At 39.9% G+C, this 24,636-nt stretch overlaps 1 protein-coding gene across 1 annotated transcript; it reads right to left on the bottom strand.

The window, feature by feature from the left end:
- Positions 1 to 8,831: 8,831 nt before the first annotated feature.
- Positions 8,832 to 23,897, bottom strand: MCHR2 (melanin concentrating hormone receptor 2). Its single transcript, XM_037059766.1, is given in 7 exon segments — positions 8,832 to 9,141; positions 11,589 to 11,705; positions 14,370 to 14,564; positions 16,615 to 16,812; positions 23,369 to 23,459; positions 23,675 to 23,776; positions 23,867 to 23,897. Coding segments are annotated over 7 exon segments (1,044 nt in total).
- Positions 23,898 to 24,636: the final 739 nt, after the last annotated feature.

Here is a 24,636-nt window from a genome sequence, read left to right as displayed (position 1 = left end):
TATACTGGCTTCCTCACAGAGTGTCTCAGTGCAGGATGCCAAGAAGGCAAAGGTAGAAGCTGTGAGATTCTTCTGTCTAGACTTTGTGGAATGCACACAATATCACTTCTGCAAAAATATAATGGTCAAAGGAAGTCACAAAGTCAGCTGAGATTGAGGGATAGGGAGATGAATTGTACTTCTCAATAGGAAGGACTGCAAAATATTATCCCTCTGTTTTTCAATCTATTAAATATTTTTAAGTGTCAATAATGAAGATGATAGGGATGGTACTAAAAGTACTAAGTGTAACACCAGCAAAGCAGTGTTCCAAGTGCCTTAAATGTTTACATCTCACACAAAAATTATGTACTGGGTAATATCATCACCCTCAATTTACAGATGGGAAATAAGGGCTAAATGGTTAAAAACTTGTTTAGAGTCTAGCAGCTAATTGCAGTAAATAGCAGTTTTGTGATGCAAACACAGGTTGACTAATGTTATAGCCTGTGGCTTTCCTCTCCCTTCCTCCTCTGTACTCTTTATGCAGTAATTCATCCCTGCTGTCTGCATTATGCTTTTCCATCTCAACATCAATTCTGATGAAAGTAATGATAAAAACTACTACACTGAGGATTTTATGAAACCATTGATTATTATTGTGGCTGGGTGGCTGGCTAATAAGCAATAGAGGTAAAAAAGTAAGTAGATGTGTATGCACTGTTAACTACTACTATTAACCTGATTCTGATCATTGTTAAGAGAGTGGGTTCAGCTCTTTTACTTTTAAAGTTGGTTTAAGAACAGGTAGAAACTTGATTTAATGAATACAGATTGCAGCTGGTTCTCCTCCTTGATTCCTATGTGGATCAATAATTTTCCTATAGGCTAGCAATCTCAAAATCATTTCCTCTCCTTCCTTCTTCCTCAATTTGCAGAAGCAACTTTATTTTTGGAATGTTCCTCTGGTTCTGTTTCTCCTTCACATTTCCGTTGGACATACCTTCTTGAAGTTCAGTGTGGTCAATGGACCAGCTGCATTGCCATTAGCGAGGATCTTGTTATAAATGCAGAATCTCAGACTGTACCTAAACCTACTAAATCAGAATCTGCACTTAAAAATAGAAGATAGATAAATCAGAAATAAAGAAACATTACAACTAATACTACAGAACTACAAAGGATCATAAAATACAATTATGCACCAATTATGTGCCAATAAATTGAACAGAAGAAATAAATACGTTCTTAGAAATATTTTACCTACTAAAACTCAAGCAAGAAAAAATAGGAACCTTAGCAGATCAATAATGAAGAGGAACCTAAATTCATGATAATTAAAAAATACCCTCCCAACAAAAAATAGCCCAAAAGTTCATGGGTGAATTCCACCAAACATTCAAAGAAGAGTTAATATTAATTCTCTTTAACCTCTTCCAAAACACAGAAAAGGAAGGAACACTTCCAAACTTATGTCATAGTCCAGCATCACTCAGATAACAAACAAAGACGCCACAAGAAAACCACAGGCCAATATTTCTGATAAACTTAGATACAAAAATCCTCAATAAAGTACTAACAAACTAAATTCAACAGTACATTAAATAGATCATACACCATGAACAAGTGGAATTTATCCCTGGGATGAAACAGTAGTTGAACATATACAAATCAACTGATATCATATACCACATTAACATAATAAAAGATTAAAAACACACATAATCATCAGAGAAGGGATTTGGCAAAATTCAATATAAACTTAAAATAAAAACTCCTAACAAAACAGGTGTAGAATAAACTTACCTCAACACAATAAAGGTCATATATAAAAATCCGCTAGTTAACATCATTCTGAATGAAAAGTTTTTCCTCTAAGATTTAGTACAAAGCAAGAATATCCTCTCTTTCTGTTTCTACTCAACATAGTATGGAAAGTCCCAACCTGAGCCATTAGGGAAGAAAAAGAAATAAAAAGTAACCAAATTAGAAAGGCAGTAAAATGATCAATTTCCAGATGACATGATGACATATATAGAAAACCTCAAGGATGCAATAAAAAACTATTAGAATTAAATGAATTCAGTTAAGTTGCAGGATACAAAATCAACACACAAATATCAGTGTCATTTCTATACACCAACAACAGACTATCAAAAAATTAAGAAAATAATTCTAATTATAAGACCAATTGAAAGAATAAAATAGAAATAAACTTAAGCAAAGAAGTGAAAAGCTTGCACATTGAAAATCATAAAGTGGATGAAGTATACTACAGAACAGATAAAAAGATAAAAAATAGATAAGTTTAAACATTCTGTGTAAATGGCTTGGCAATGTTAATATTGTTATAATGTCCATACTGCCCAAACTGATTTGTATATTCAGCACAATCCTTATCAAAATCCCGATGGCATTATTTACAGACATAGAAGAAATCCTAAAATTTTTATAGAAATACAAAGGGCCCCCCAAAGCAAGGTGATCTTGAAAAAGAACAAAGCCAGAGTCATTGTATTTCCTGATTTAAAGCTCTATTAAAAAGCTACAGTAATCAAAATGGTACAACTCTTGCATGAAGACAAACATCTAGACCAAGGAAACAGAATAGAGAACCCAGGAACAAATGCATACATTTATGGTCACCTGATCTTTGGGTGTGAAGAACACATTATGGGGAAAAGATAATCTCTTCAATAAATAGTGTTGGGAAAACTGGATATCCACATGTAGAAGAAAAAACTGGACTCATCTCACAGCATATATAGAAATCAATTCAAAATAGATTAGAAATTTAAATGTAAGACCTGAAACTATACAACTACAAGAAGAAAACATGGAGGAAAATGTTGACATTGGTTTTGACACTTATTTCATGGATTTGATACCAAAAGGACAGGCAACCAAAGCAAAAGTAGACAAGTGGGGTTGCATCAAATTAAAATGCTTCTAAATGGCAAAGGAAACAAACAACAGAGTAAAGAAATAACATGTAGAATGGAAGAAAATATTTACAAACCACATATCTGACAAGGGGTTAACATCTAAAATATATAAAGAACACAAACAACTCAATAGCAAGAAAACAAATAACCCTATTAAAAATGGGCAAACGGTTTGCAGGAACAAGTATAAAGGACACATGGACAATAATGGGGGGAGGAAATAGGAGGGAGGTGGGAAGGGCTTTTGGGGGGGTGCTGGGGAGGGAGACAGAAAACTATACTTGAACAACAATTTTTAAAAAATGGGCAAAGGACCCGAATAGACTTTTCTACAAAGAAAATGTACAGATGACCAACAAGTAGAAGAAATGCTGCTCAACAGCACTAATCGTTAGAGAAATCTCAAACCACAGTGAGATATCAGCTCACACCTGTTAGAATGGCTGTCATCAACAAGACAAAAGAAAGATGTTGGCATTGGAGAGGATGTGAGAAAAGGGACCCCTTGTACATTGTTGGTGGGAATATAAATTGATACAGCCACTGTGGAAAATGATGGTTCACAAAACAATTAAAAATAGAACTACCATATGATCTAGCAATCTTATTTCTTAGTATATATCTAAAAGAAATGAAATTACCATCTCGAGGAGATATTTGCATGCCCTTTCCTGTTCATTGCAGCATTATTCACAATGGCCAGGATTTGGAAAAATTCTATTATGTCCAACAAATGAAGGGGTACAGAAAATGTGAGACATACACACAGAGCTGGGGGTCAGGGAGAGAAATGTCATTCAGCCTTTAAAGAAAGGAAATCCTGCCATTTGTGACAGCATGGATAAACCTGGAGGATATCATGCCAAGTGAAACAAGCCAGGCACAAAAGTACAAATACTGCATGATCTCATTCATGTGGAATCTAAAATACTCAAATGCATAGAAACAATGAGTACAATGGCGGTTGCCAGGGGCTAGGAGGAGGGGTAAATAGGGAGACGTGGATCAAAGGGTACAAAGTTTCAGTTATGCAAGGGCTGATGTTCTGGAGATCTGATGCACAGTATGGCAATGACAGTTTACAATGCTGTATTGTGCACGTGAGGTCTGCTAAGAGGATAGATCTTAGGTGTTCTCACCACAAAAAGTAAGTAAAATAAATAAATAAAATGGTAACTATAGTGATGGATATGTTAATTGGCTTGATAGTGGTGATCACTTCACAATGCATACATAAATCAAAACATCAAGTTGTGCATCTTATATATAATTCCTGCTTGTCGTTTATACTTCAGTATAGCTGAATAAAATTACTCTCTTTCAAAACTAGAAAAAAAGTCTGTATTTAAACAATAACCCCAAGTGATATGCATTCATTATAAAGTCTGAGAAGTGTTGGCACAGTGGATAAGAGCATCAGGCTGAGGTTCCAATCCTGAGTCTTCCCCTTGTTTGCCACGTAACCTTAGGCAGGTTACTTGACTCCTGTAAACTGTTGACAATAATAATAGTATGAAGCTCTCAGAGTTGGTGTGAGGATTGCATGAGATTGTACTCAATGTCTGGCACATGGTATGGACTCAAAAATGATAGCTAAATGTGTACAACCTAAATGTCATTGTTCTGGTTGGAAGCATTCTTTCCTCCCATCTGGACTTTTGTGATAACTTCTTGTCTGCTTTTCCTGTCTTAGGCTCTTCCCATTCACCCTACCATATATTTCAGTGCCAGTTGTTTCAATAGCAAAGATCTGACTGTGATGGTGCTCTCCTCAAAAAAATTCAAGGCATCTCATTGCATGTACACATGTAAGCCTCTTATTGCACTTACAAGCCAACTTCTTGGCATGCAAACCTCAGTCTCCTGCTCTGGGTGCAGCCTCTTCGAGAGAGAATGACACAGAGGAAACGGAAGGTTTGCATCAGGAGCTTCAAAATATTGCCCTTGTTCTGACAGTAAACAGCGATTTGACTTTGTTTACCATCTTTGGGCTCTAATTTCCTAATCCATACAATTAAGTAGTTTGACTGATAGTTTTACCAAAATCTTTTACATTGAGTATTGATAAGGCTGAAAATTGATCCAAGTTTATTGACACACCACAAATTCCAGAGCATTCTAAAGCATTCCAGAGCATATAAAACTGAGAACAGGAAACTCATTCCTTATTTCTTTTTTTTAAAAGATTATAGCCATAGAGAAGAACTGTAACTATTTTTTTAAAGATTTTATTTATTTATTTATCTTTAGAGGGGAAGGAGAGGGAGGGAAACATCAATGTATGGTTGCCTTTTGTGCATCCCCTGCTGGGAGTTGGCCTGCAGGGAACTGGCCTGCAACCCAGGCATGTGCCCTGACTGGGAATCGAACTGAGATCCTCTGGTTCGCAGGCCTGCGCTCAGTCCACTGAGCTACACCAGCCAGGTCATTCCTTATTTCTTATTCATGAAAATAATGTTGTCAATTGTTTGGGGCCAAATCTACATATGATATTTTACATATCTGTTATTAAAAAGTGTCTCACATAAATTGTTCTAGCAAAAGATAAATATTTATTTTGAATTTTTCAGAGAAATACCAAATTTATTCAGCTCTGTAAATTAAGAAAAACACTTTTTTTTATGTACTACAGAAACTGTATTCCCAGTAATAATTAGGCAGTATTTTAGAAATGTTTTTCTCTTTTGTTTAGGGGATGACTTTATACTTTTTAAAAAGATTTTATTAATTTATCTTTAGAGGGGAAGGGAAGGAGAGAAGGAGAGAAATATCAATGTATGGTTGCTTCTTGTGTGTCCCCTGCTGGGAACTGGCCTGCAACCCAGGCATGTGCCCTGACTGGGAATTGAACCATGGCTGTTTGGTTCCCAGGCCCATGCTCAATCCACTGAGCTACACCAGCCAGGGCTTAGACTTTATACTTTTAAATAGGTTTCTTATAGAAGAGAGTACCTTTGAAGCAGCATCACAGGATTACAGTCCCCAAAATGGGGTGATGAATCCCAAGATAAGTTTTCATTCTCAAGAAATTGAAAGCTCTATTTTCAGGATGTAACATTAAGTTTTTCAGTTGTTAAGGTAGCAGGTACTTGTGGCTTTGTTGCTACAGAAATGCAATATATTTCAAAATCATTCACAGTTTCTCTCAACCCTATGCCAGAAAATAAGTAAAACATTTTGTGAGGTGTTTAGTCAATTTCAATTCTTTTTAAAAAATATTTTATTTATTTATTTTTAGAGACAGGGGATGGAAAGGAGAAAGAGTGGGAGAGAAACATCAATGTGTGATTGCCTCTTATGTGTCCCCCACTGGGGACCTGGCCTGCAACCCAGGCACGTGCCCTGACTGGGAATCGAACCAGTGACCCTTTGCTTTACAGGCCTGTGCTCAATCCACTGAGCTACACCAGCCAGGGCCTCCATTCTTTTACATGATTCATTTACATGTTTGAATTTGGGCATTTATCAGTAGTGAAGAAATCACCTGGTGGAGAACTCTTTCACTGACTGATGGAGATAAGGACATTGAACTTGTGAAGAAAGTGAACAGATGAGTTGCCAGCATTGCTTTTCTTCTCCATTCTGTGATGTGCATTTTCTCACATGCTAGTCTTTCTGAAATTAGGTACATCTTACTAATTATGTGAAGGTTAATGTTGTATTTTTTTTTTCTCAGAGGAAATCCTTACTCTTTGTTCAGGAGAAACTATATTAAGGAAATACAAACGCAGAAATCCTTAAGAATAGAAGCTACAAGACAGAAGTATGAAAATCATTATACGAGCAACTTTTACTCATATTTATATTAATCGATCAAAATTAAAATGAGGCACTTAAAACTGAATAAGCATAGAGGAAGGGTGATTTATGATTTATGATTTATATAATGACAGATACCCAAGTATTAATTAGACATGTGAAACTGATCATTAATTTCTGTTGAAAGTAAACAGCATGCGTATCATGGGCAAAAATACAAAATACACAGAGAATCCTGTCAAACTACCTCTGCCAATCCGCACATATGTGCTTATGCACAGAAGGGCCTCCTCAAGGCACAAAAATGAGTTTAATAATCACCTTTAAAAATGTTTGCACTTTGATTAAATTTCTTTACAGCTCTTAATAAATATGAATTAAAATAATTCGCTAAGGAATTTATATATTGATTTATTTGAGGCCTATTGGAAATGTGGTTAGAAAAATGTCTATTGGTTTAACATCATTTAAATCTTTATAATAACAATATTTCCTTATTAAAAAGACAATGGAGAAAACCTCCTCAATTGCTCTTCAATTACTAGGTGCTAACAGCAGTTTATGACCCACTGAAGAAAACTGTTTTCTGCAGACACCGCTGAACCCTAACTGCTGCTCCGTAGGGAAGCAAGGATGCTGGCCCTTGGAGCTGCGGACACGACACAGCTTTTGATCAAAATTACAAGGAGCATTCAGTCTCTGTGTAGCTCTGCAGACCTCAGTTCCAGAACTAAAATATCTAACATGTAACCTGTTTGTAGTGTTCATGTTGTTCACGTGACTTTTCATCCAGCTAAGCATTTAGATACTACCTTGCTCCAAAAACAAAAACAAAAACAAAACCCCAGACGTCTGAAAGATCTAGAACCAAATACATTGGGTTGCAAGTCAAGTGTTCGACATTTGAGATATAAAAAATGGAGATTAGGTTGTTTAAAAACGTGGTCTCTGTGACTTTTATATCAAGAGCTGATTAATAATCAGGTTCGGATGTCCTTAGAGCAAGCAGTTTTATGTATTTAGAAGAAGAATGTGGAATTACAGATTTCATTTGCAGACAAAACAACAAAATTTACCCTTGTTGAGAATATAGGCTTAACAGGCATTATTTTTCTTTTATTACTATATCAAAGTGCGTGTTTTATACGAGCCCAAAGAGGAAGGAAAAGATATATAAAGTGTATGTGAACATCCACAAATTTAAGGGCTAAGTTACTTTCTGTACCCTTGAGCAAACATATTGAAGCTAAGAAGAATGTAGCTAAGTGTTTGCTTAATACCCTGAAGAATACTCTTATTAAAATAGAGATGCTGGTTTTTATAATTTGTAAGCATGAGAACAAAGCTAAATGCAAAAGAATATGCTTAAAACCATCAACTCATTTCTTTCAGACTTGGTTCTTTTTTTGTGGGGCTGTAGGGAAAAGCAACCCCCACCTCCCAAATTACTTATTGGTTCCCATCATAACGACAGGTACAGGTTGCCAAGGTAATTCAGTAAAAAACACAAAAATAATCAGGCCTGGATTCAGCCCTGCTCTCATGCAGCTGTGCAGCATTAGGCCTACCACTTAACCTTTCTGAGCTTAGTAAACTGAGGCACTACTTACCTCACAGGTTTGTTACATTCAGTCTTAAGTGCTGCATATTCAACATGTGGTAACAGTTATGCTAACAGGTAAAGCTGATTGTTGAAGGCTTTAGATTAGACCACATGAAATTGATATTTTTATGGATTAAAAAATAGCCAAATTTAAGTCCTTTTGCAGGAACCTCAAGGGCATTGTTACAGTGAGGCCAAAGTAGGGTTGGCAAGGTCAGATTTCTTGGTGAGTTTTCAGTCGGTGGCCATGGACAGCCATTTTTACCAGCAATTAGTGTGTAACATGCTGAAATAACTTCCTTTACCATGGAGTTGGGTATCTTAGACTATTCCATTCCCTACTCTCAAATACAGGTAAATATTTTATGTCTATTAAAGTTAGCATACACACTCATTGCACTTGAATCGTTATGCTTCTGTTCCATGCCACTAAGACTTACAAGTACATGAGAAGAATAGACATAAATCCACCATTTCACCCATCCTTCTAATAACACCAGTAACTTAGACAAGCTGTCAAGATGACCAGTGATCCACGTACTCTCCTAAAATCTCAACTTCAAAGTGTTTTCCATGTGGTGGATTTCCCTTTTAGTCACTCAGCTTTGCACTCCAGGTAGGCGTTTCCAGAAATTTCCACTCAGCAGGATGTAGCAAAAAGGGTTCATGCCGCTGCTGGCATAACTGAGACAGATGGAGAGGTGATAGCTCACACAGAAAGCCAGTGTGCGCTGCTCCATCTGTAGGTTCGGCAGTTGTAGGATGCGATAGGGGGCAGCACTGAGAATAAAGACGGCCATCAGCACCATCTTTGTCAGCTTCATCACTCTCTGCCTTGGAACACCGGGGCTGTAACTACAGAGGCAACATTAGGCTAGAACATGAACAGTCTTGGGAACTATGGGGCAGTGGGTTCCTAGAACCTCTTGGGCAGTTCATGATGGCTCTGCTGTGCAATATGAAGCCCATTTTTATTCCTGCTTATTCAGAGCATTGTAAAAAAATTCTTTTTCATTCCTGTTAAAAGTTTTCCAAATTTTCCAAAGCTGGTAGATTTTGAGAAACAAAATAAATAATATAGTATTGAAAGTACCAAATATATGAGTCTATATTGGAAAAAAGAGACAAATCCTCTTTACAGACAAATTCCAAATAATGTATATAAATACTCCCCTTTCCCAGAGGTGGAGCTTAATTCCCATCTTTTCCCTTCCCCTTTAAGGGTGGGCTATATTTAGTGACTTGCTTCTACATAATGGAGAAAGGAACAAATAGTAACTTTATGGTGGAAAAACCTGGTAAACATTGCCCTAATCAAGTTTTCATGTGCCCCTTGATAGGTTTTGATGAGAAGAGCTGATTTTGTCCAACAGCACATAACTACAGTCTAACTGTGACACGGCACCAAACAAGCCCGGACTGGGGACAGTCTACAGGATACCTCGTGACTAGCACTCCTTGAGACTATCAAGGTCAGGAAAAACCAGGGAAGGGTGAGGAACTGTGACAGACTAGAGGAGGCCGAGGAGACATGACAACTAAAGGCAGTGTGGTGCTCTGGATGGAATCCTGGAACAGAAAAGAACATTAATGGGAAAAGTGGTGAAATCCAAAAAGGGTAGATTTCAGTTAATAGTAATGCACCAATGCCATTTTTTTTTTGTCTTGGCAAATGCTTCGTGGTAAGGGAAGATGCTAATGGGGGAACTGAATGAGGAGAATATAGGAACTCTGTGTTATTAGTGCAACTTCCCTGTGAATTTAAGATTATTGTAAAATAAAAAATTCATTCCCGAATTTTATCATGTTGTGGAACAGTTAGACATTTAATGTGTATTAACTTGGGACAGAGTTGAAGCAGATAAATAAGCCCAAGGAGTAATATGAAAAATAGCGTGGGAGCAGAAAATCATTCTTATGATTTCTCTACAGTTTATCAGAGTAGCACCATCAGTGTTCTAACTTTTTGCATTTTGAGGGATAACTGGACAGGGTGAGCTTTGTCTTAGATGCTCTTAGCATTTCTGGAGAAAGTGCTGGAAGCAGAGCGATCTGGTTTGGAGAACTGTTGGAAAAGGGCTCAAGCGCCCTTCCTTGCTGTTGGTGTCTTAATGTTCCATTTCAACCTTCTCGCCGATTCAGTTCTCAGTAACTCATTTAGAAGATATTTTTTTCTATATCTGTGGCTACTTCCTTCTTTCATTCTAAATAGATTACCCTTGAAGAATGTAACATTTCCCAAGAATTTCATGAAATTCCAAGTGGGAAAAAATGTCATAGGCCAATAGACCATCTAAACCAGGGTTTGCCACAAATTTTGACCAATGGGTGTATAAACCCTATTTTTTAAAATCTTCACACTGTTACATGTGGTATAACATGTGGTGTGTGTGGGAAACCCATGAATCTTGTCTTTTCAAAACAAACACATCCCTGATTCGTGTGGCTCAGTTGGTTGGGCATTGTCCCAAAAAGCAAAAGGCCACTGGCTCAGTAACTCATCAGGCCACATGCCTAAGTTGCTGGTTTGGTCCTGGTCAGGGCACGTGCAAGAGCAACCAATCAATGTTTCCCACATTGACATTTCTCTTCCTCTCCTTCTCCCTTCCTTCCCATCTCTCTAAAAATAAATAAGTAAAATCTTAAGAAAATCCAAACATAATAATCTATTCTAAGGACATATTTTAATAACACTTTTTTAAACCCAAGAATGTTTAATAAAAATGCTGACTTATGCATTTAAACAAATTGGTATGTACAGTTTCAAGTAGAAAATAATTTATATTTATTCATGCAGTTTTAGAGGTAAGCATCTTTAAAGATCCTCCCCAAGCTCATTGTCCTTATGTAAAGTCTTTGGTTAGTCCAAATTAATCTTGTCTTAAGAATTCAAATATTAATGAGATATTTCTATAAATTAAAAAGTAACACAAAAATTTGAAGTTATATACAACACCTAGGATGCTTACATATGAACATAATTCTGCAAAATGTACAAAAATATTTAAATAAATTATAAAATTATTCTTTAAATAGAATCTTGACTTCTGCTTACATTTTTAGGAAACCATTACCTCAGTGATTTCAACAATTATCTCAGTGATCTCTCAGTATGGTGAGAGATCCTAAAATATCTGCTTCAGAACATGGCTTATTTTCAGAAAATGCCTCATATAGATATTAATGCCCCAAAGTCTAAGTGTTTCTTGTGTTTTAAGTGACTGTTATTTAAATTTCTGTTGTAGATGTCTTAGGATCTCTGAATAGTTCTTTTAATAAATAAAGAGAAGTAAAGCAAACACCATCTGGCATCCTTATTCTGTTGATATGTCTCCCAAGTATAGCATAAAATTAAAATATAGCACGCCAAAATTAAGGGCAAAGGGAAGGAAAAAGTTGTTGTCAAATAAAGTGTGTACCTATAAAATGAGAGAGAGAGAGAAGACATGACTGTTACATTTGCACTGCTAGGAACTGGCTTTTATGGTTTATGAGGCATGATTCTCTGAGTTTTCAGGGTCCAGGATAAAAGTCCTTGGGGAAAAGTTAAGGATTTTGGGTGGGCTTTCCTGTGGAGAAGTCCTGCTCCTCATTGCTCACTGACAATGATGCTTACCTGTTCTGTAGCCACAGCCAGCACTACTGGGTACAGAACAGGCAAGGATACTTATTATTACCATTATCGTTAGTGTTATTAGCAACAACAGGCAATAGCATTTATGGCATTATACAGTAGGTACTGATCTGGATGACATTTTTAAGCCATTGAATCTGTGCTGCCCCGTGAGTAAAATGGCATTAGTATTACAGATGCCATTTTGCAGTATTAATATTCCTCATATTACAGAAGAAAAAACTAAGGCACAGAGAGATTAAGTGTCTTGCCCAAGTTTAGGCAGCTAGTAAGCGGCAGAGAAGGGATTTGAACCCAAATGGAGAGTTGATCTGTACAGCCCACATTTGTAGTCAAGACTCAAGACGGCCTCTCAAAAGGCCTGTTGTAAAATCAGCCAGTCTTTCCTCAGTGCTTTGCCAGGAAAAATTCTCAGGTGAGCTAATTCCAGTTCTGCACAGATGCTAGGTGACTTCATTCCTGGCAGAACCTTGGTGCTGGTAAAGAAGGCAGCCCAGTCTGGGTGTGTGTGGACAGAGGTAGAGAGAGGAAGAGAGAGCCCCTGGGACAGGGATGCTGAAGGCAACACAGAAGTTCCAGTCTTAGTTCATCGTTAAGATTAAATTCTAGGAGGAATGGGCCCTGGCTGGTGTAGCTCAGTGGATTGAGCGCCGGCCTGCGAACCAGAGGATCGCAGTTCGATTCCCAGTCAGGGCACATGCCTGGGTTGTAGTCCAGTTCTCTGCAGGCCAACTCCCAGCAGGGGATGCACAAAAGGCAACCATACATTGATGTTAAAAAAAAAAAATTCTAGGAGGAACAACAGAGGCTGAAACTTCAAAATATGCTTTGTGATAACCAAACAAAAATAGCACAGCAGCTGTCAGTGTGAAATAGTTAATCTCAATTTCTTTGGCACAGGCCAAAGCCCTATAGTTGTATAGAGAGTCTCAGGTTGTGTTCTTCTAGATAGGTAGCAGTCCATATTAATCTATCAGTACCAGTGACTGAGTATCATTTCACCGTTAGATTGGCTGATGGTTTATGCCTGTGCGTGCAGTCATTGCTGGTGGGAGAAATAACAAATTAATGATAATCCTGTGTTGCACTCCTTGCCAGCTTATTGTTACTAGATTTGTGGCCTGGCAGGTCCTCTACCTCCATCTCTCCTGGGATGTGTGTATGTGGAAATGACTCAGTACTTGAAAGTGGTAGATGGGACAAGGAATCTGCCAGATTGACTTGAGATGTATGGATATATGTAAAAAACACCTAGCGTAGTACCTAGCACTTAGTAGGTGATCAAAAATTTTTAGTCATAGACTTCAATGCTATGTTAAAAATTTCAAGTAGAGAATTTTTGATGTAATTTTCCTATTCAAATTAAAATATTGTGAAATGCCTATGTTGGTGGCTGCATTAGTTATGTAGAGTTGCTGTAACAAATTAGCAAAAGCTAGATGGCTTAAAAAAAAAACAGAAGAATTATGTATTTCCTTGCAAAACTGGAGGCCAGAAGTTTGAAATCAGGTGTCAGCAGTGTTGGTCCCTTTAGGAGGCTCTGAGGGAGAATCTGCTCCATGGCGCTCACCTAGCCTCTGGTGGTTCCTGGCAAAATCCTTGGTGTTGCTTCGCTTATAGACACATTCCCCCAATCTCTGCCTCTCTCTTCAGAGGTATTTTCCTCTCTGTGTGTCTCTTCAAATCTCCCTGTCCTTACAGGACACCAATCACTGGGGCCCACCTTAATCCAGTATGACTTTGTCATAGTCTGACATATCTGCAAGGACCCTATTTGTAAATAAGGTCACATTCACAGGTACTGAGAGTAGGACTTGAATATATTCTTGGTGGCAGGGACACAACAACCAAACTCCAATGGCACATTGGTAAGATTTGCATCTCAGAGGCCTGGCTGGTGTAGCTCAGTGGATTGAGCGCGGACCTGCGAACCAGACGATCGAGGTTCGATTCCCAGTCAGGGCACATGCCTGGGTTGCAGGCCAGTTCCCTGCAGGCCAACTCCCAGCAGGGGACGCATGAAAGGCAACCATACATTGATGTTTCTCTCCCTCTCTCCTTCCCTTCCCCTCTAAAGATAAATAAAATATTAAAAAAAAAAAAAAGATTTGCATCTCAGTAACTGGTCCCTCTGAGATGCTTTTTGAAACTCTGTCCCTCCCTTGATTGCTGCATTCCTGCTGTGTCCAGCTGCCAGGGATCTTTAAAATCCTTATTTATGTATATTTGCACCCACTGAGGTTACATGATTGAATTCACAATGTTTTTCTAAAGGTGACCCTCTCCTTAAAATTCACTGATCAACTTGACTGTGGAAGGCAGACAACTGAGCCGGGAGACTGTTCGGAAGAGGGGCCCCCAAGGACACTCCACGCAGCATGTAGACGAGGAGGATGAAGCACTTCACAACTTCATTTGACTAGATTTTTCTTACATCGTAACAACCTACCAGAGAACATCATCAAGGGACGTCAAACCAAAAGCACAACTCTCCACGCCATCTTTAAATTTGATGACCTTTGAGTAGATCCAGACAGGCAATGCCAGAATAAAGGACGCTGCCCAGAGGCCCAAATTGATGCGGATGGTCTTGTACCCTGTTCTCCAACTTGCAAGTTGAAATGGTTGGATGAGAGCCAAGTACCTGCAAAGCCAGTTAAAAGGGGTTTGGGAGCAATCAATAAAAGCACTGAGCTCCAAGGATGACTGGTACATGACAAAAGTAAAGTATTAGTATTTTTTTCCTCCCTGAAGCACACCTTTATCAGAATTACATTTTTTAAGAGCTGGCTGTTACCTGGAGAGAAAACAACTCTTGACCCTGTGAGTCTGAATAAACCACTCACTGAAATAGCTGTCACTTCCATGAATACACTGACGATGGTAACATTCTGCCCTGCAAACTCTTTCTTTACAAAGGTGCTTTCCTTGTAGATCAGGCTCTGTAAAACTTAGTCTCTAAACAGGGATTTCCTTTAGGAAGCGAGGTCCCCTGCCCTGTAGGATTTACTGATGTAGAGGCAGGGAAGGGGCAAGGGTGTTGGTTGGTAGGAGGATTCCTCAGCCGGGTGAGGTTCAGGCCCAATGGGACAGGCATTTTGCTCAAATGGCTTTCCAGTAGGGTCCCTACACTCCTGGGGGTTCAGTTCAGACAATTCGCAGCCAGGATAAAGAAACGTGACTAGTGTAGACAATGAAAATTCCTCAGGCAGGGGGCCAGAAGGGAAATGGGCTAATTTCATGCAGAAGTATTTTTTCACTTCTTTTTTTCTATTTTTGATCCAGAAAGAAAGGATAATCATTAATCAAACTTGAAATCCTGTCATATCCAACACATTTGGTTCTCCAGCAAATCCACAAAGAATTTTTCAGAGCCAACTAAAAGCTAAAGGATGAAACAGAGAATTCAGACCCAGAAGGAAGAGTATTTGAAAAAGCAGTTTTGCTGAGGATGGGAGCTGGACCTTAAGAGGTTCACAGAAGCGGTACAATGACAGGAAAAGCCAATGCTCTCCTTTATTCCCCATGCAGGGATGAAGCAGGTTTTATCATATCCAAGAATGGAATTATGATTGGTAAGGCCTGCACTTCACGTTGCTTTTCTGCAGTGGTCCGGCCTGTGCACGGCTTTCTCTCTAGTGTTGGAACCCTGGCAATCTCGCCAGCTTTATTCGACGTACTGTCAGCATCCTCAGCATCAGGTGAACGAACCAGATCTACTCAGGACATTGGTTAACATGTGCGATGTTAGTTACAATTTGAGAAGCACACTCTATATTTGGGGAATTCTTTTGCAAAAAGCAGCAGGAAATACAAGAAGCATTAACACTGCTATCACTATCCATGTCTGAATAACTATCCAGTGAATGATTTATATGAACCTTGCTATTCCTTGTTTATACACCTGAAGAATTCCTCATAACTTCCCTACCTCAAAGGCCCACTTGGATGGGTGAGAGTCAGAGCTCAGGAAGGAGCCTGGATGGACCCAGGGGGATTTAACACAGCCCTCAAGACCAACAGTCATTCACTCATTGATATTTTTTGAGCACCCACTTGCCAGGCATGGTTACACAGACATTTGGTGATCAAAGACCATGCCTTCATGGAATTTACATTTGAGGGGTAGGGGAAGCTGGACAATAATCAATACATACTCACACACAAAGTAAATTAGATTATGTAATAGATTTGAAGCAAGGGAAATCAGAGCAAGAGGGTCAAACGTGCTGGGCTGAGGTTCAGGTTGGGGTTGGGGTGGGAGGGGGGATCGAGATTTTAAGTGGGGTGTTCTCTGAGACAATTTCTGTTGTGTGGGCAGGAGTGAGCAGACTTACTTCAGTTCTCAGCTCTGCCACTGACTCTCTGTGCCTCCGGCAAACGCCCTCACTTCTTGGAGTCTCAGCGTCTTTGTTGCAAGAATGATGGGGGAGCTTTATTCTAGTTTCGAACTTTTCATGATTTTGAGATCCTTTTTTATTACAGTAAATTACAAATAAAAGAGGTCAAAAGAATGATTAGTAAAAAGGAGGTCTTAGCATTTTAAGCTTTCCATGAAAAATAGATTTCTGTGAAAGTTGGCACAAAAATTCTCAAGTAATCAGTTCCACAATGAAACAAGCAAAGGAAGAGGAGCCTTGGAGGTGCAGGCACCTCTGATTGATGTTAAGATGTTTCAGAGTCTCTTCACTTGCCTGCCCACACTCATTACAATCGTGATGGTGCTGCAAGCAAACTGGTTGCAGGTATTCGGGGATGTAATGATGGCGCAGAGAGGCCCCCCCCCAGAAACCCACTCTCCTCAATGGGCCTATGAGTGGATGAGGAAAGGCATTCCCATGATGTGGACCCGATCAGCCTCAGCCACGTTGCAGGTATAAATGTCAGGGATCCTGAAAGAAATGCACAGAAACTGAAGACTGACATTAAATGTATGCACCTTCTTTAACTTACGTCACCAGTTACAAATTTTCAATTGCCAAAAGAGATTTTAAAAGTTAATGGAAAACCTACACAAATGCACATACGAACGAGTTTGTAGTCTTGTGTGTATTTGAACATTTTGAACTATATATCTGATACCTAACTGTGGTCATTTAAAAATGTGCTCATACATTCTTTGATACTGCTTTCAAAAAATGGAGCCTAATTCCTTTCCTTTGAGCTTGGGTTGAACTTAGTAATTCATTATTAAATATTTTTCTTTTATTGATTCTAGAGAGAGGGGAAAGGAGAGAGAAAGAGAGGGAGGGAAATATTAACATGAGAGAGAAGTATTGATCAATTGTCTCTTAAATGTGCCCTGACTGGGAATGGAACCTGCAACCCTATGCATGTGCTCTTGTTACCGAACAAAGGGTCCGAGGGGGGGCAATACTTGGCCCACCGAGGGATGCCAAAAACTGCTGCAGAAAACAGGGGCCCCTCCCAAGGACGATACACCAATATCTATAGGGCTCTTCTGTCCGCCGCCAATTGGAAACACATCTCTCAATGCCAGAGATTTGTGAAANAGAGGGGAAAGGAGAGAGAAAGAGAGGGAGGGAAATATTAACATGAGAGAGAAGTATTGATCAATTGTCTCTTAAATGTGCCCTGACTGGGAATGGAACCTGCAACCCTAGGCATGTGCTCTGACTGGGAATGGAACCTGATACTCTTTGGTTTGCAGGATGGTGCCCAACCAACTGAGCCACACCGGCCAGGGCAGTAACTCATTTTTAACAAATGACAGTGTGTGACATTTAAAATTAGCACATAAAAGCATTGTGGAGTTCTCTTCTTGCTGTCTCTCAGTTCGTTTTCTCTGGGGAAGCCAGCTGCTGTCTTGTGAGAACACTTAATTGACTCCGTGGAGAGGACCCCATGGAGAGGAGCTGAGGCCCACTGCCAACTAGGAGCAGCAACCTTTCCGGTGCGTGAGTGAACCACCTTGAACGTAGGTGCTCCAGCCCCATCACAATGACCATTGTCCTAGAGGACAGTTTGACTACGACTTTATGAGGGACTCTGAGCTGGAATCACACAGCTAAGCTGCTGCCTGGACTCTTGACCTTTGAAACTGTGAGATAATAAATGTTTGTTTTAAACCACTAAGTTTTGGGGTAATTTCTACATAGCCACAAACTGTGCCAACTTGGAGCTCACTCAGGCAAAAAGCTTAGTCTTTCCTTATCCCTGGCACCAAAAACAACTGAATAGTAAATGGTTTCCATTGTGCAAAGCATTTCCCCCACTGCAGCTGGATGTTCAAATCTTAACTGAGGATATTGTTTAAAAAAATCCATGATTACTTAGAAATATTCTAATAAAACATAAGCCAGCAAAGACTATTATTATTGATTAAGACCCTGAAACCAGACAGTGTAGAGAAGGAATCTGAATGAATGAACAGGTGCCACTGAGAATGAGGTCATGTCTCCTGCTGGGGCAGTAAAGTTGATGCTACCGAGATGTGGCACCCTCCTCTGTAGGCAAAATACTTTTCTGAGAGCAGAAATTTCAATTTTAAGTTCAGTGGTCCCTATCTTATAGGAGTTGGGACATGCAGTAATAAACAAGCATTGTCTTTATCAGGGAGACACTTTCATTAATTCAACAGACATTTCATGGAGCACCAGTTATATGTTGGGCATAATATTTTGCTCTGGGGCTGCAAGGCTAAATGATCAATAAGCTGTAATATCAAGGAGCTTGTAGTCTAGCGCAACGACCACATTATAATGTGAGGGGAGAAAGCTAGAGCAAGAAGAAGGAGTACACAACAGGCCGCTGCCCCCTCCTTTGGTGACAGTCAAGGCAGGTTTCTTGGCAGAAGTGGCATCTGAACTGAGGACACATAATTTAAAAAGCACGTGAGAATTAGCCCTAAGATTACGCCATAATTGCTAGTTGACTCTGGATTCAGGGCTATTGCTCTGAGGTTTGGAAGCCAGTGTGTGTTTTTATTATTCATGGGATGCAAATTCTATGGACTGTAAAATGTAAGGTACCACATCCTTACATGAGACATCAGTCTGGGTGAGGATATTTACCCATGACCTGGCAACACACACTTCGGGGGCGGGGCCCGGGCTGGGGCCGGGGTGTGGGGGATAGTTACTGCCACTGAGTCCTTACTCACCAGCCACACTCCAGGCACTGTTGATAAAGCAGGCTGGTCCCTTGCCCCCTGGAGGTTGGTGGCTAATATGAGAAAGGCCAAGAAAAAGACACTTGAGGAAATAATTACATCAACCAAGAAAGCAGCCAAGTGACTGTTCTTGGTTTCTCATTCTTGGTCTCTCCAGACCATTGGTGTGGGAAGTGGTGAGGAGAACGGGGAGGAGAACAGATACCAGAGGGCAGGTAGGAAGGGTTCTACGTTAAACAACAACGACGACTGAACAAACAAACAAACAAACACCAAATGGAAAAACACAACAAAAGCCCCCACAAATATTAGCCCCTATATGGATATTATTTCTATTTAAATTGGGATCTAAACCATAAGTGGTTGCCGAGGTCCTAATTGTATCAGTTAGATCAATGGTTCTTGCTGTTCTCCAGACAGACAGCCATCATTTACTGAAAATCAATTATGGTAATTCCATTGCTGAGCACCGTGCAGGCCATTAACAGGCCATTAACAGGCCATTAAAAAGAGTAAATAAGAGTGTTTCTAGATGATATTCTGTATAGAAAAAGAGAATTCTGAAACAAATGATATATTTATCTAAGGTATGAGCAATAAAAGTGGCACATTATATTTATTATTGCTTTTTTTTTAACTTAAAGCGACAGAATAAAAATTAGAAATAACAACTTCTATTATTTTTTTAGGTTTAATTTAACTTTAGGTGTCCTGTTGCCAGACATCATTAGATTTCTGTCCCTTATGACTCAAACATTTAAAATAACAAATGTAGACTAGTGATCATTTCAGCTACTATGTTTTTCACGTGGTTAACATGGTCAGATCTCATGCTCACTAATTTGAAGAATGACGAAATGTTATAATAATATTCCATAATACCATACAATAAATGATACAGTAATTATAAATCATAGTTTATGAGAATATATAATCAAATGTGAAAATACTTATTAAGTAAAAAAGTCTCAACTATGTATGTAGTATGACCTCAAATTTATTTAAATGATATGTCAAGTGATCACAATGATTATCTATTTGGTAACCGGTTTTGACTTTATTCTTTGTATTTTTAGGGTTTAAAAAATTTCTTTTAAAAACATGTTTACATTTTGCAATCAGAAATAACACTAGATACTATGGATCAGATGAAACTAACAAAACATATAACACTACTCATGTAGGAGGATGCTTTGCTAGTCAGCTTGCTCTCAAATCCTTTTCCCCCTGCCCTAGCTTTGTTCCTAGGTCTCCTTGCCAGCTGGTATTGGTTAGTTTTGGCCAATAGGCAGCGTTACTGGAGGGACATTGGAGGATAGGAGGAGAGTTGAGACAGGGTATCTCCCTTCCCTCCCTGCTGCTGGCCTTGCTGGCAGAGGCTGTATCCCTTTCTTGGCTCCACTTTCTCCCACAGCACCCCCTCCCTGGTCCCAAGTCCCACTGTGGTCACTGGCCTCCTGCCAGGCAGCCCAGACTCTTGGGGTCTGTGGAACCACCTCTTTTTCTACATCTGGCTCAGGGGGTGGTGTTGGGGTGGAGATGGTGCTAGGAAGCAGTAGTAGCTTCCTGATTTTGTTTATTTCTGGGTTGCCTCACCAGTTCTATTGTGGCATTTAACTCTAGTAGAACTAAATTCCTCTTGTGAGCTATCCTCAGTGCATTAGTAATGATTTCATCAAGCACTGTGCTTGAGAGTTGAGTCCTCACACAGGCATTACTGCAGGACAGGCCTGTGTGACTGGCAATGTCTGCCAAGGATGGGACAGTTAAGAATGCTATGACCTATTCACCAACCCTGCTCTAGAGATACAGAGTCATATAGTGGAAAGAGAACCTAAGTGGAATTCTATTTTCATTTTTATGCCCTCATTTATGTTCTTGGGAAACATCTAAACCCTTTAGATTCCAGAGTTGTCTTGGTGTATTGGACCATAGCAATAGGTGTTTCCCATCAACTTTTCAGTTTATTTGAACAACTGTGGTTGTGCGGTTCTGTAGCACTTAATGCATAGGGTATATGTGTAGAAAGTTGTGAGTCAACCCCAGCAACTGCTTGTATATGGTTGACACTCTGGAAACAGTAGAGGGCTGGGTCAAAGGGAGCTTCTAGTTATGTGTGGGGGCGACTTTCCTCGCAAGTCCCACTGTGTGCCATGGATGAGAGTAAACATGGCTGAGACATATGATCTGCTTGGGGAGGAAAGGTGGCCAGTTTCCCAGAGGAAAAAGGCCTTGAGCAGTGGCCAGTTTCTCAGGGGAAAAAGGCCATGAGCAGTGGCCAGTTTCTCAGGGGAAAAAGGCCATGAGCAATGGCCAATCTCTCAGGGGAAAAAGGTGTTAAGCCGCTTCCTCCAAGGGCTTTTATTAGGTTGTAATACACAGGAATACAGGGCAGCAAGGATCAAATGGTAGATAACATTTCAAAGAAATCTGAGGGCGTAGTCTGAGTCAGAGTCTGTCAGGAACAGAGCTTTAGGGTTTCCTGCTCGAATCCTTAACATATGAACGGAAGCACTCTTAGCAGAGCAGATTTCACAGGTTTTTTCAGGAATTCTTTGTGATGCCAGATTTTTCCCCAAGACACGCTCTAGCAAGGCAGGGAGCTGCACCCCTCCCCATCAGGTATTCAGGCTTAAAGGGATTAGAGCCAGGAAGCACTTCTCCCAGAGGACATGGGGACTTGGGCTTTGTCAAAACTGGGGGGTGAGAGTCCATTGCTCTTTGTTGCAGCCCCCCAGGTCCTTCCATGATGGCCTCCCAAGTGATGATGTCTGGCCTAGGTTGCCCCTCCTCTGAGGGGTCTTGCCTGTCCAACCATGCTTTGGGGACAGGGAGGAAACTGAGGAGGCAGCATTTGCTACCAGAGACAAACTTTGTCTCCTGCTGCTTGCATTCCAAAGGTCGTCCCTCGCCCTTAGCCACAGGGGGTAGAGTTACAATTCCTAGAACCAGGCAGAGTGGTCCACAACAGTTATGATTTAAACTGGATGGGAAAGAGGAAAGAGGCCTCATTCGAAGCATTTTCTTTTCCTCTTAGTAACTGGGATTCCACTATTAGACCTGTAGTATTCCTTCAGGTTAGCACAGTGTCCCTGTTGTGATTTCTGCATAGACACCATTGCAATAGTTAAAAAGTAAGGTGCCTCATTAATTTATGATTTAATAATTAGGTGCCTTGATAGAGACTTGAGGTCTGGGAAAGGCTGAGTGGGAACTTTTTATTTACTGGGAGACAGAACATCCCTTAAAGAGCCTCTGTTCATTTGAAATGGCCTGTCGATAGGAGAAAGATGTGTTCAGGACATGGAGGTGGGGAATCAACAGAGAAAAATGTCATCTCCTTTACTGATACAGTGTCCCAGGGCCCACTGTGGCTGTGGAGAATAGGTGAGTAGTGGGGTTGAGATAATTAATCTCTCTGAAGAATAAAAGGGGGGAAATATTACGTTACGATTGGCCCAATTTCCTCCTACACTTTCTAATCTGGCTTCCTTTTGATCTGCTCTAAGTTTAAAGTATAACAGACTAGTAATGATCTGCCCTCATTACTTTATATAGTAAATATATATTTACTCACCCTCTCCCTCTCAATACACAAATCACCTCTTACATTTGAGAAAAAGCTGTATTGAACATCTCATTCTGGAAGCTCCATCTTACTTCAGCCTATATTTTTGGTCTATATGTTTTATACACCTTTCCAGTCTTCCTTTGGCAACGTTATAGGTGAATTCATTGTTTATTTCCCAGTGTTGCTATTGCTCTTTTTGGCCTCCTTGAGTCAGTCACTGTTAAGGGGAACAGTCCACCGTCTATGGCTGCCTGAAGCTTTGGGTAATTAGGTACAGTCTCTCTTGCGTACAAGTGAGTGAAAACAGTCTTTTTACCAGCCCAACCAGGTCAACTTCTTAGGATAACTCTTACTGCTGGGAAATAAACGGTTGCCTCACAGTTTCAATGCTTGCCTGGACTCTGCCTCCAGTGATTCTGAGTTAACTGGTCTGGGGTGAAACTGTACATTAGAATTTTAAAAAGCTCCCCAGGTGATTCCAATATGTATTGTAGCAAAGTTTGAGAATCACAGCTCTAAAAACTCCCAGCCCAGCAGTGAGCACTAACCTAGGTCTTCACATTTTGAGACCTGTGACTCAGATGTTACTTTATACATGGTAAAAATATCTGTAGCATCTTTTTATATTATCTTAAGCAAACATTTCTAAAACCTGATTTCTTTAAGAAAATCTTCCAGGGAGAAAAACATTCATTCAGGGAGTTCAGAATGCCCCCAAATTAGGGAGAAAGAGAAGGAGCCTTACATTATTATGGTGAATACAATGAGGATGGTGCCAACCAGCCCTGCTGAGCAGATAATCCCAGTCATGGCGGGGAGGAGGGCGGTGTCCAGAACTCGGAGGGTTTGATAAGCAAACTCTTTTTTTAAAAAAAAAATTATTTATCTTTAGAGGGAAAGGGAAGGAGAGAAGGAGAGAAATATCAATGTATGATTGACTCTCATGAGTCCCCTACTGGGAACTGGCCTGCAATCCAGGCATGTGCCCTGACTGGGAATCGAACCATGATCGTGTGGTTCTCAGGCCCGTGCTCAATCCACCGAGCTACACCAGCCAGGGCATGATAAGCAAACTCTTTATTCCAGGATTTGTTCATAAGTTCAGCAGAAGTGTTCCAACATGCAGAGTGAAGTGAACTGCCAGTGGTTAAAGCTGTGAAGGAATAGGAAATGATTTATTTAATGAATTTTTGAGGCAGTTCCCTCAATATAGATTTCTTCTTTAACTTAATTCAAAAAATACTTCTTGAGGCCTCTTTGAACCGAGACTCCATGCCACATAAGGTTCAGGGTGAGTGTTGTAAAAAAGCCCCAGAGGCCTGCTGTGCCATGTTGTGCTTACTTGGCATTCAGCGAGGCATTGGTCACTGAAAAATTTCTTAAGGGGACTGATCTCATATTATATGTTTCCTTCCTTCCTTCCTTCCTTCCTTCCTTCCTTCCTTCCTTCCTTCCTCCCTCCCTTCCTTCCTTCCTTCCTTTCTTCTTTTTGTTTTTTTTACCAGAATAGAAAAAATGGTGTATGATGCCCTGGCTGGTGTGGCCCAGTGGATTGAGTGCCGGCCTATGAACCAAAGGGTCACCAGTTCGATTCTCAGTCAGGGCACGTTCCTGGGTTGCAGGCCAGGTCCCCGGTGGGGAACACCCTAGAGGCAACCACACATTGATGTTTCTCTCCCTCTCCCTCCCTTCCCCTCTCTCTAAAAATAAATAAATTAATTAAAAATAATATGTGAGAGGATAAAATGGATGTTTGAAAAATGGGATAGAGTAGATGTTTCATGTTGTAGATTAAATATCCTAGTCAGTAGTCTATTGGTAAAATATGTTCACAAAAAATAAAACATAACATGAGAATTGAAAAAAAGAGATGTCATTAAGATAGCAAAAAAGCAAGCCTCACAAGATATGCCTAAGATATATATAACCAACAAAAAGCTGTTGGTCAGAATATTAAAATATGTATACAAACTAATGAGAAAAGTATAGACAACTCGACAGAAAAATGTCCAG

Source organism: Sturnira hondurensis, unplaced genomic scaffold (genome assembly GCF_014824575.4).
Source record: "Sturnira hondurensis isolate 20B ecotype Veracruz unplaced genomic scaffold, ASM1482457v3 Scaffold0011291, whole genome shotgun sequence".
Taxonomy (NCBI): domain Eukaryota; kingdom Metazoa; phylum Chordata; class Mammalia; order Chiroptera; family Phyllostomidae; genus Sturnira; species Sturnira hondurensis.
Note: the sequence above shows the minus strand (reverse complement) of the source record. Positions and strands in the feature narration are given on the sequence as shown.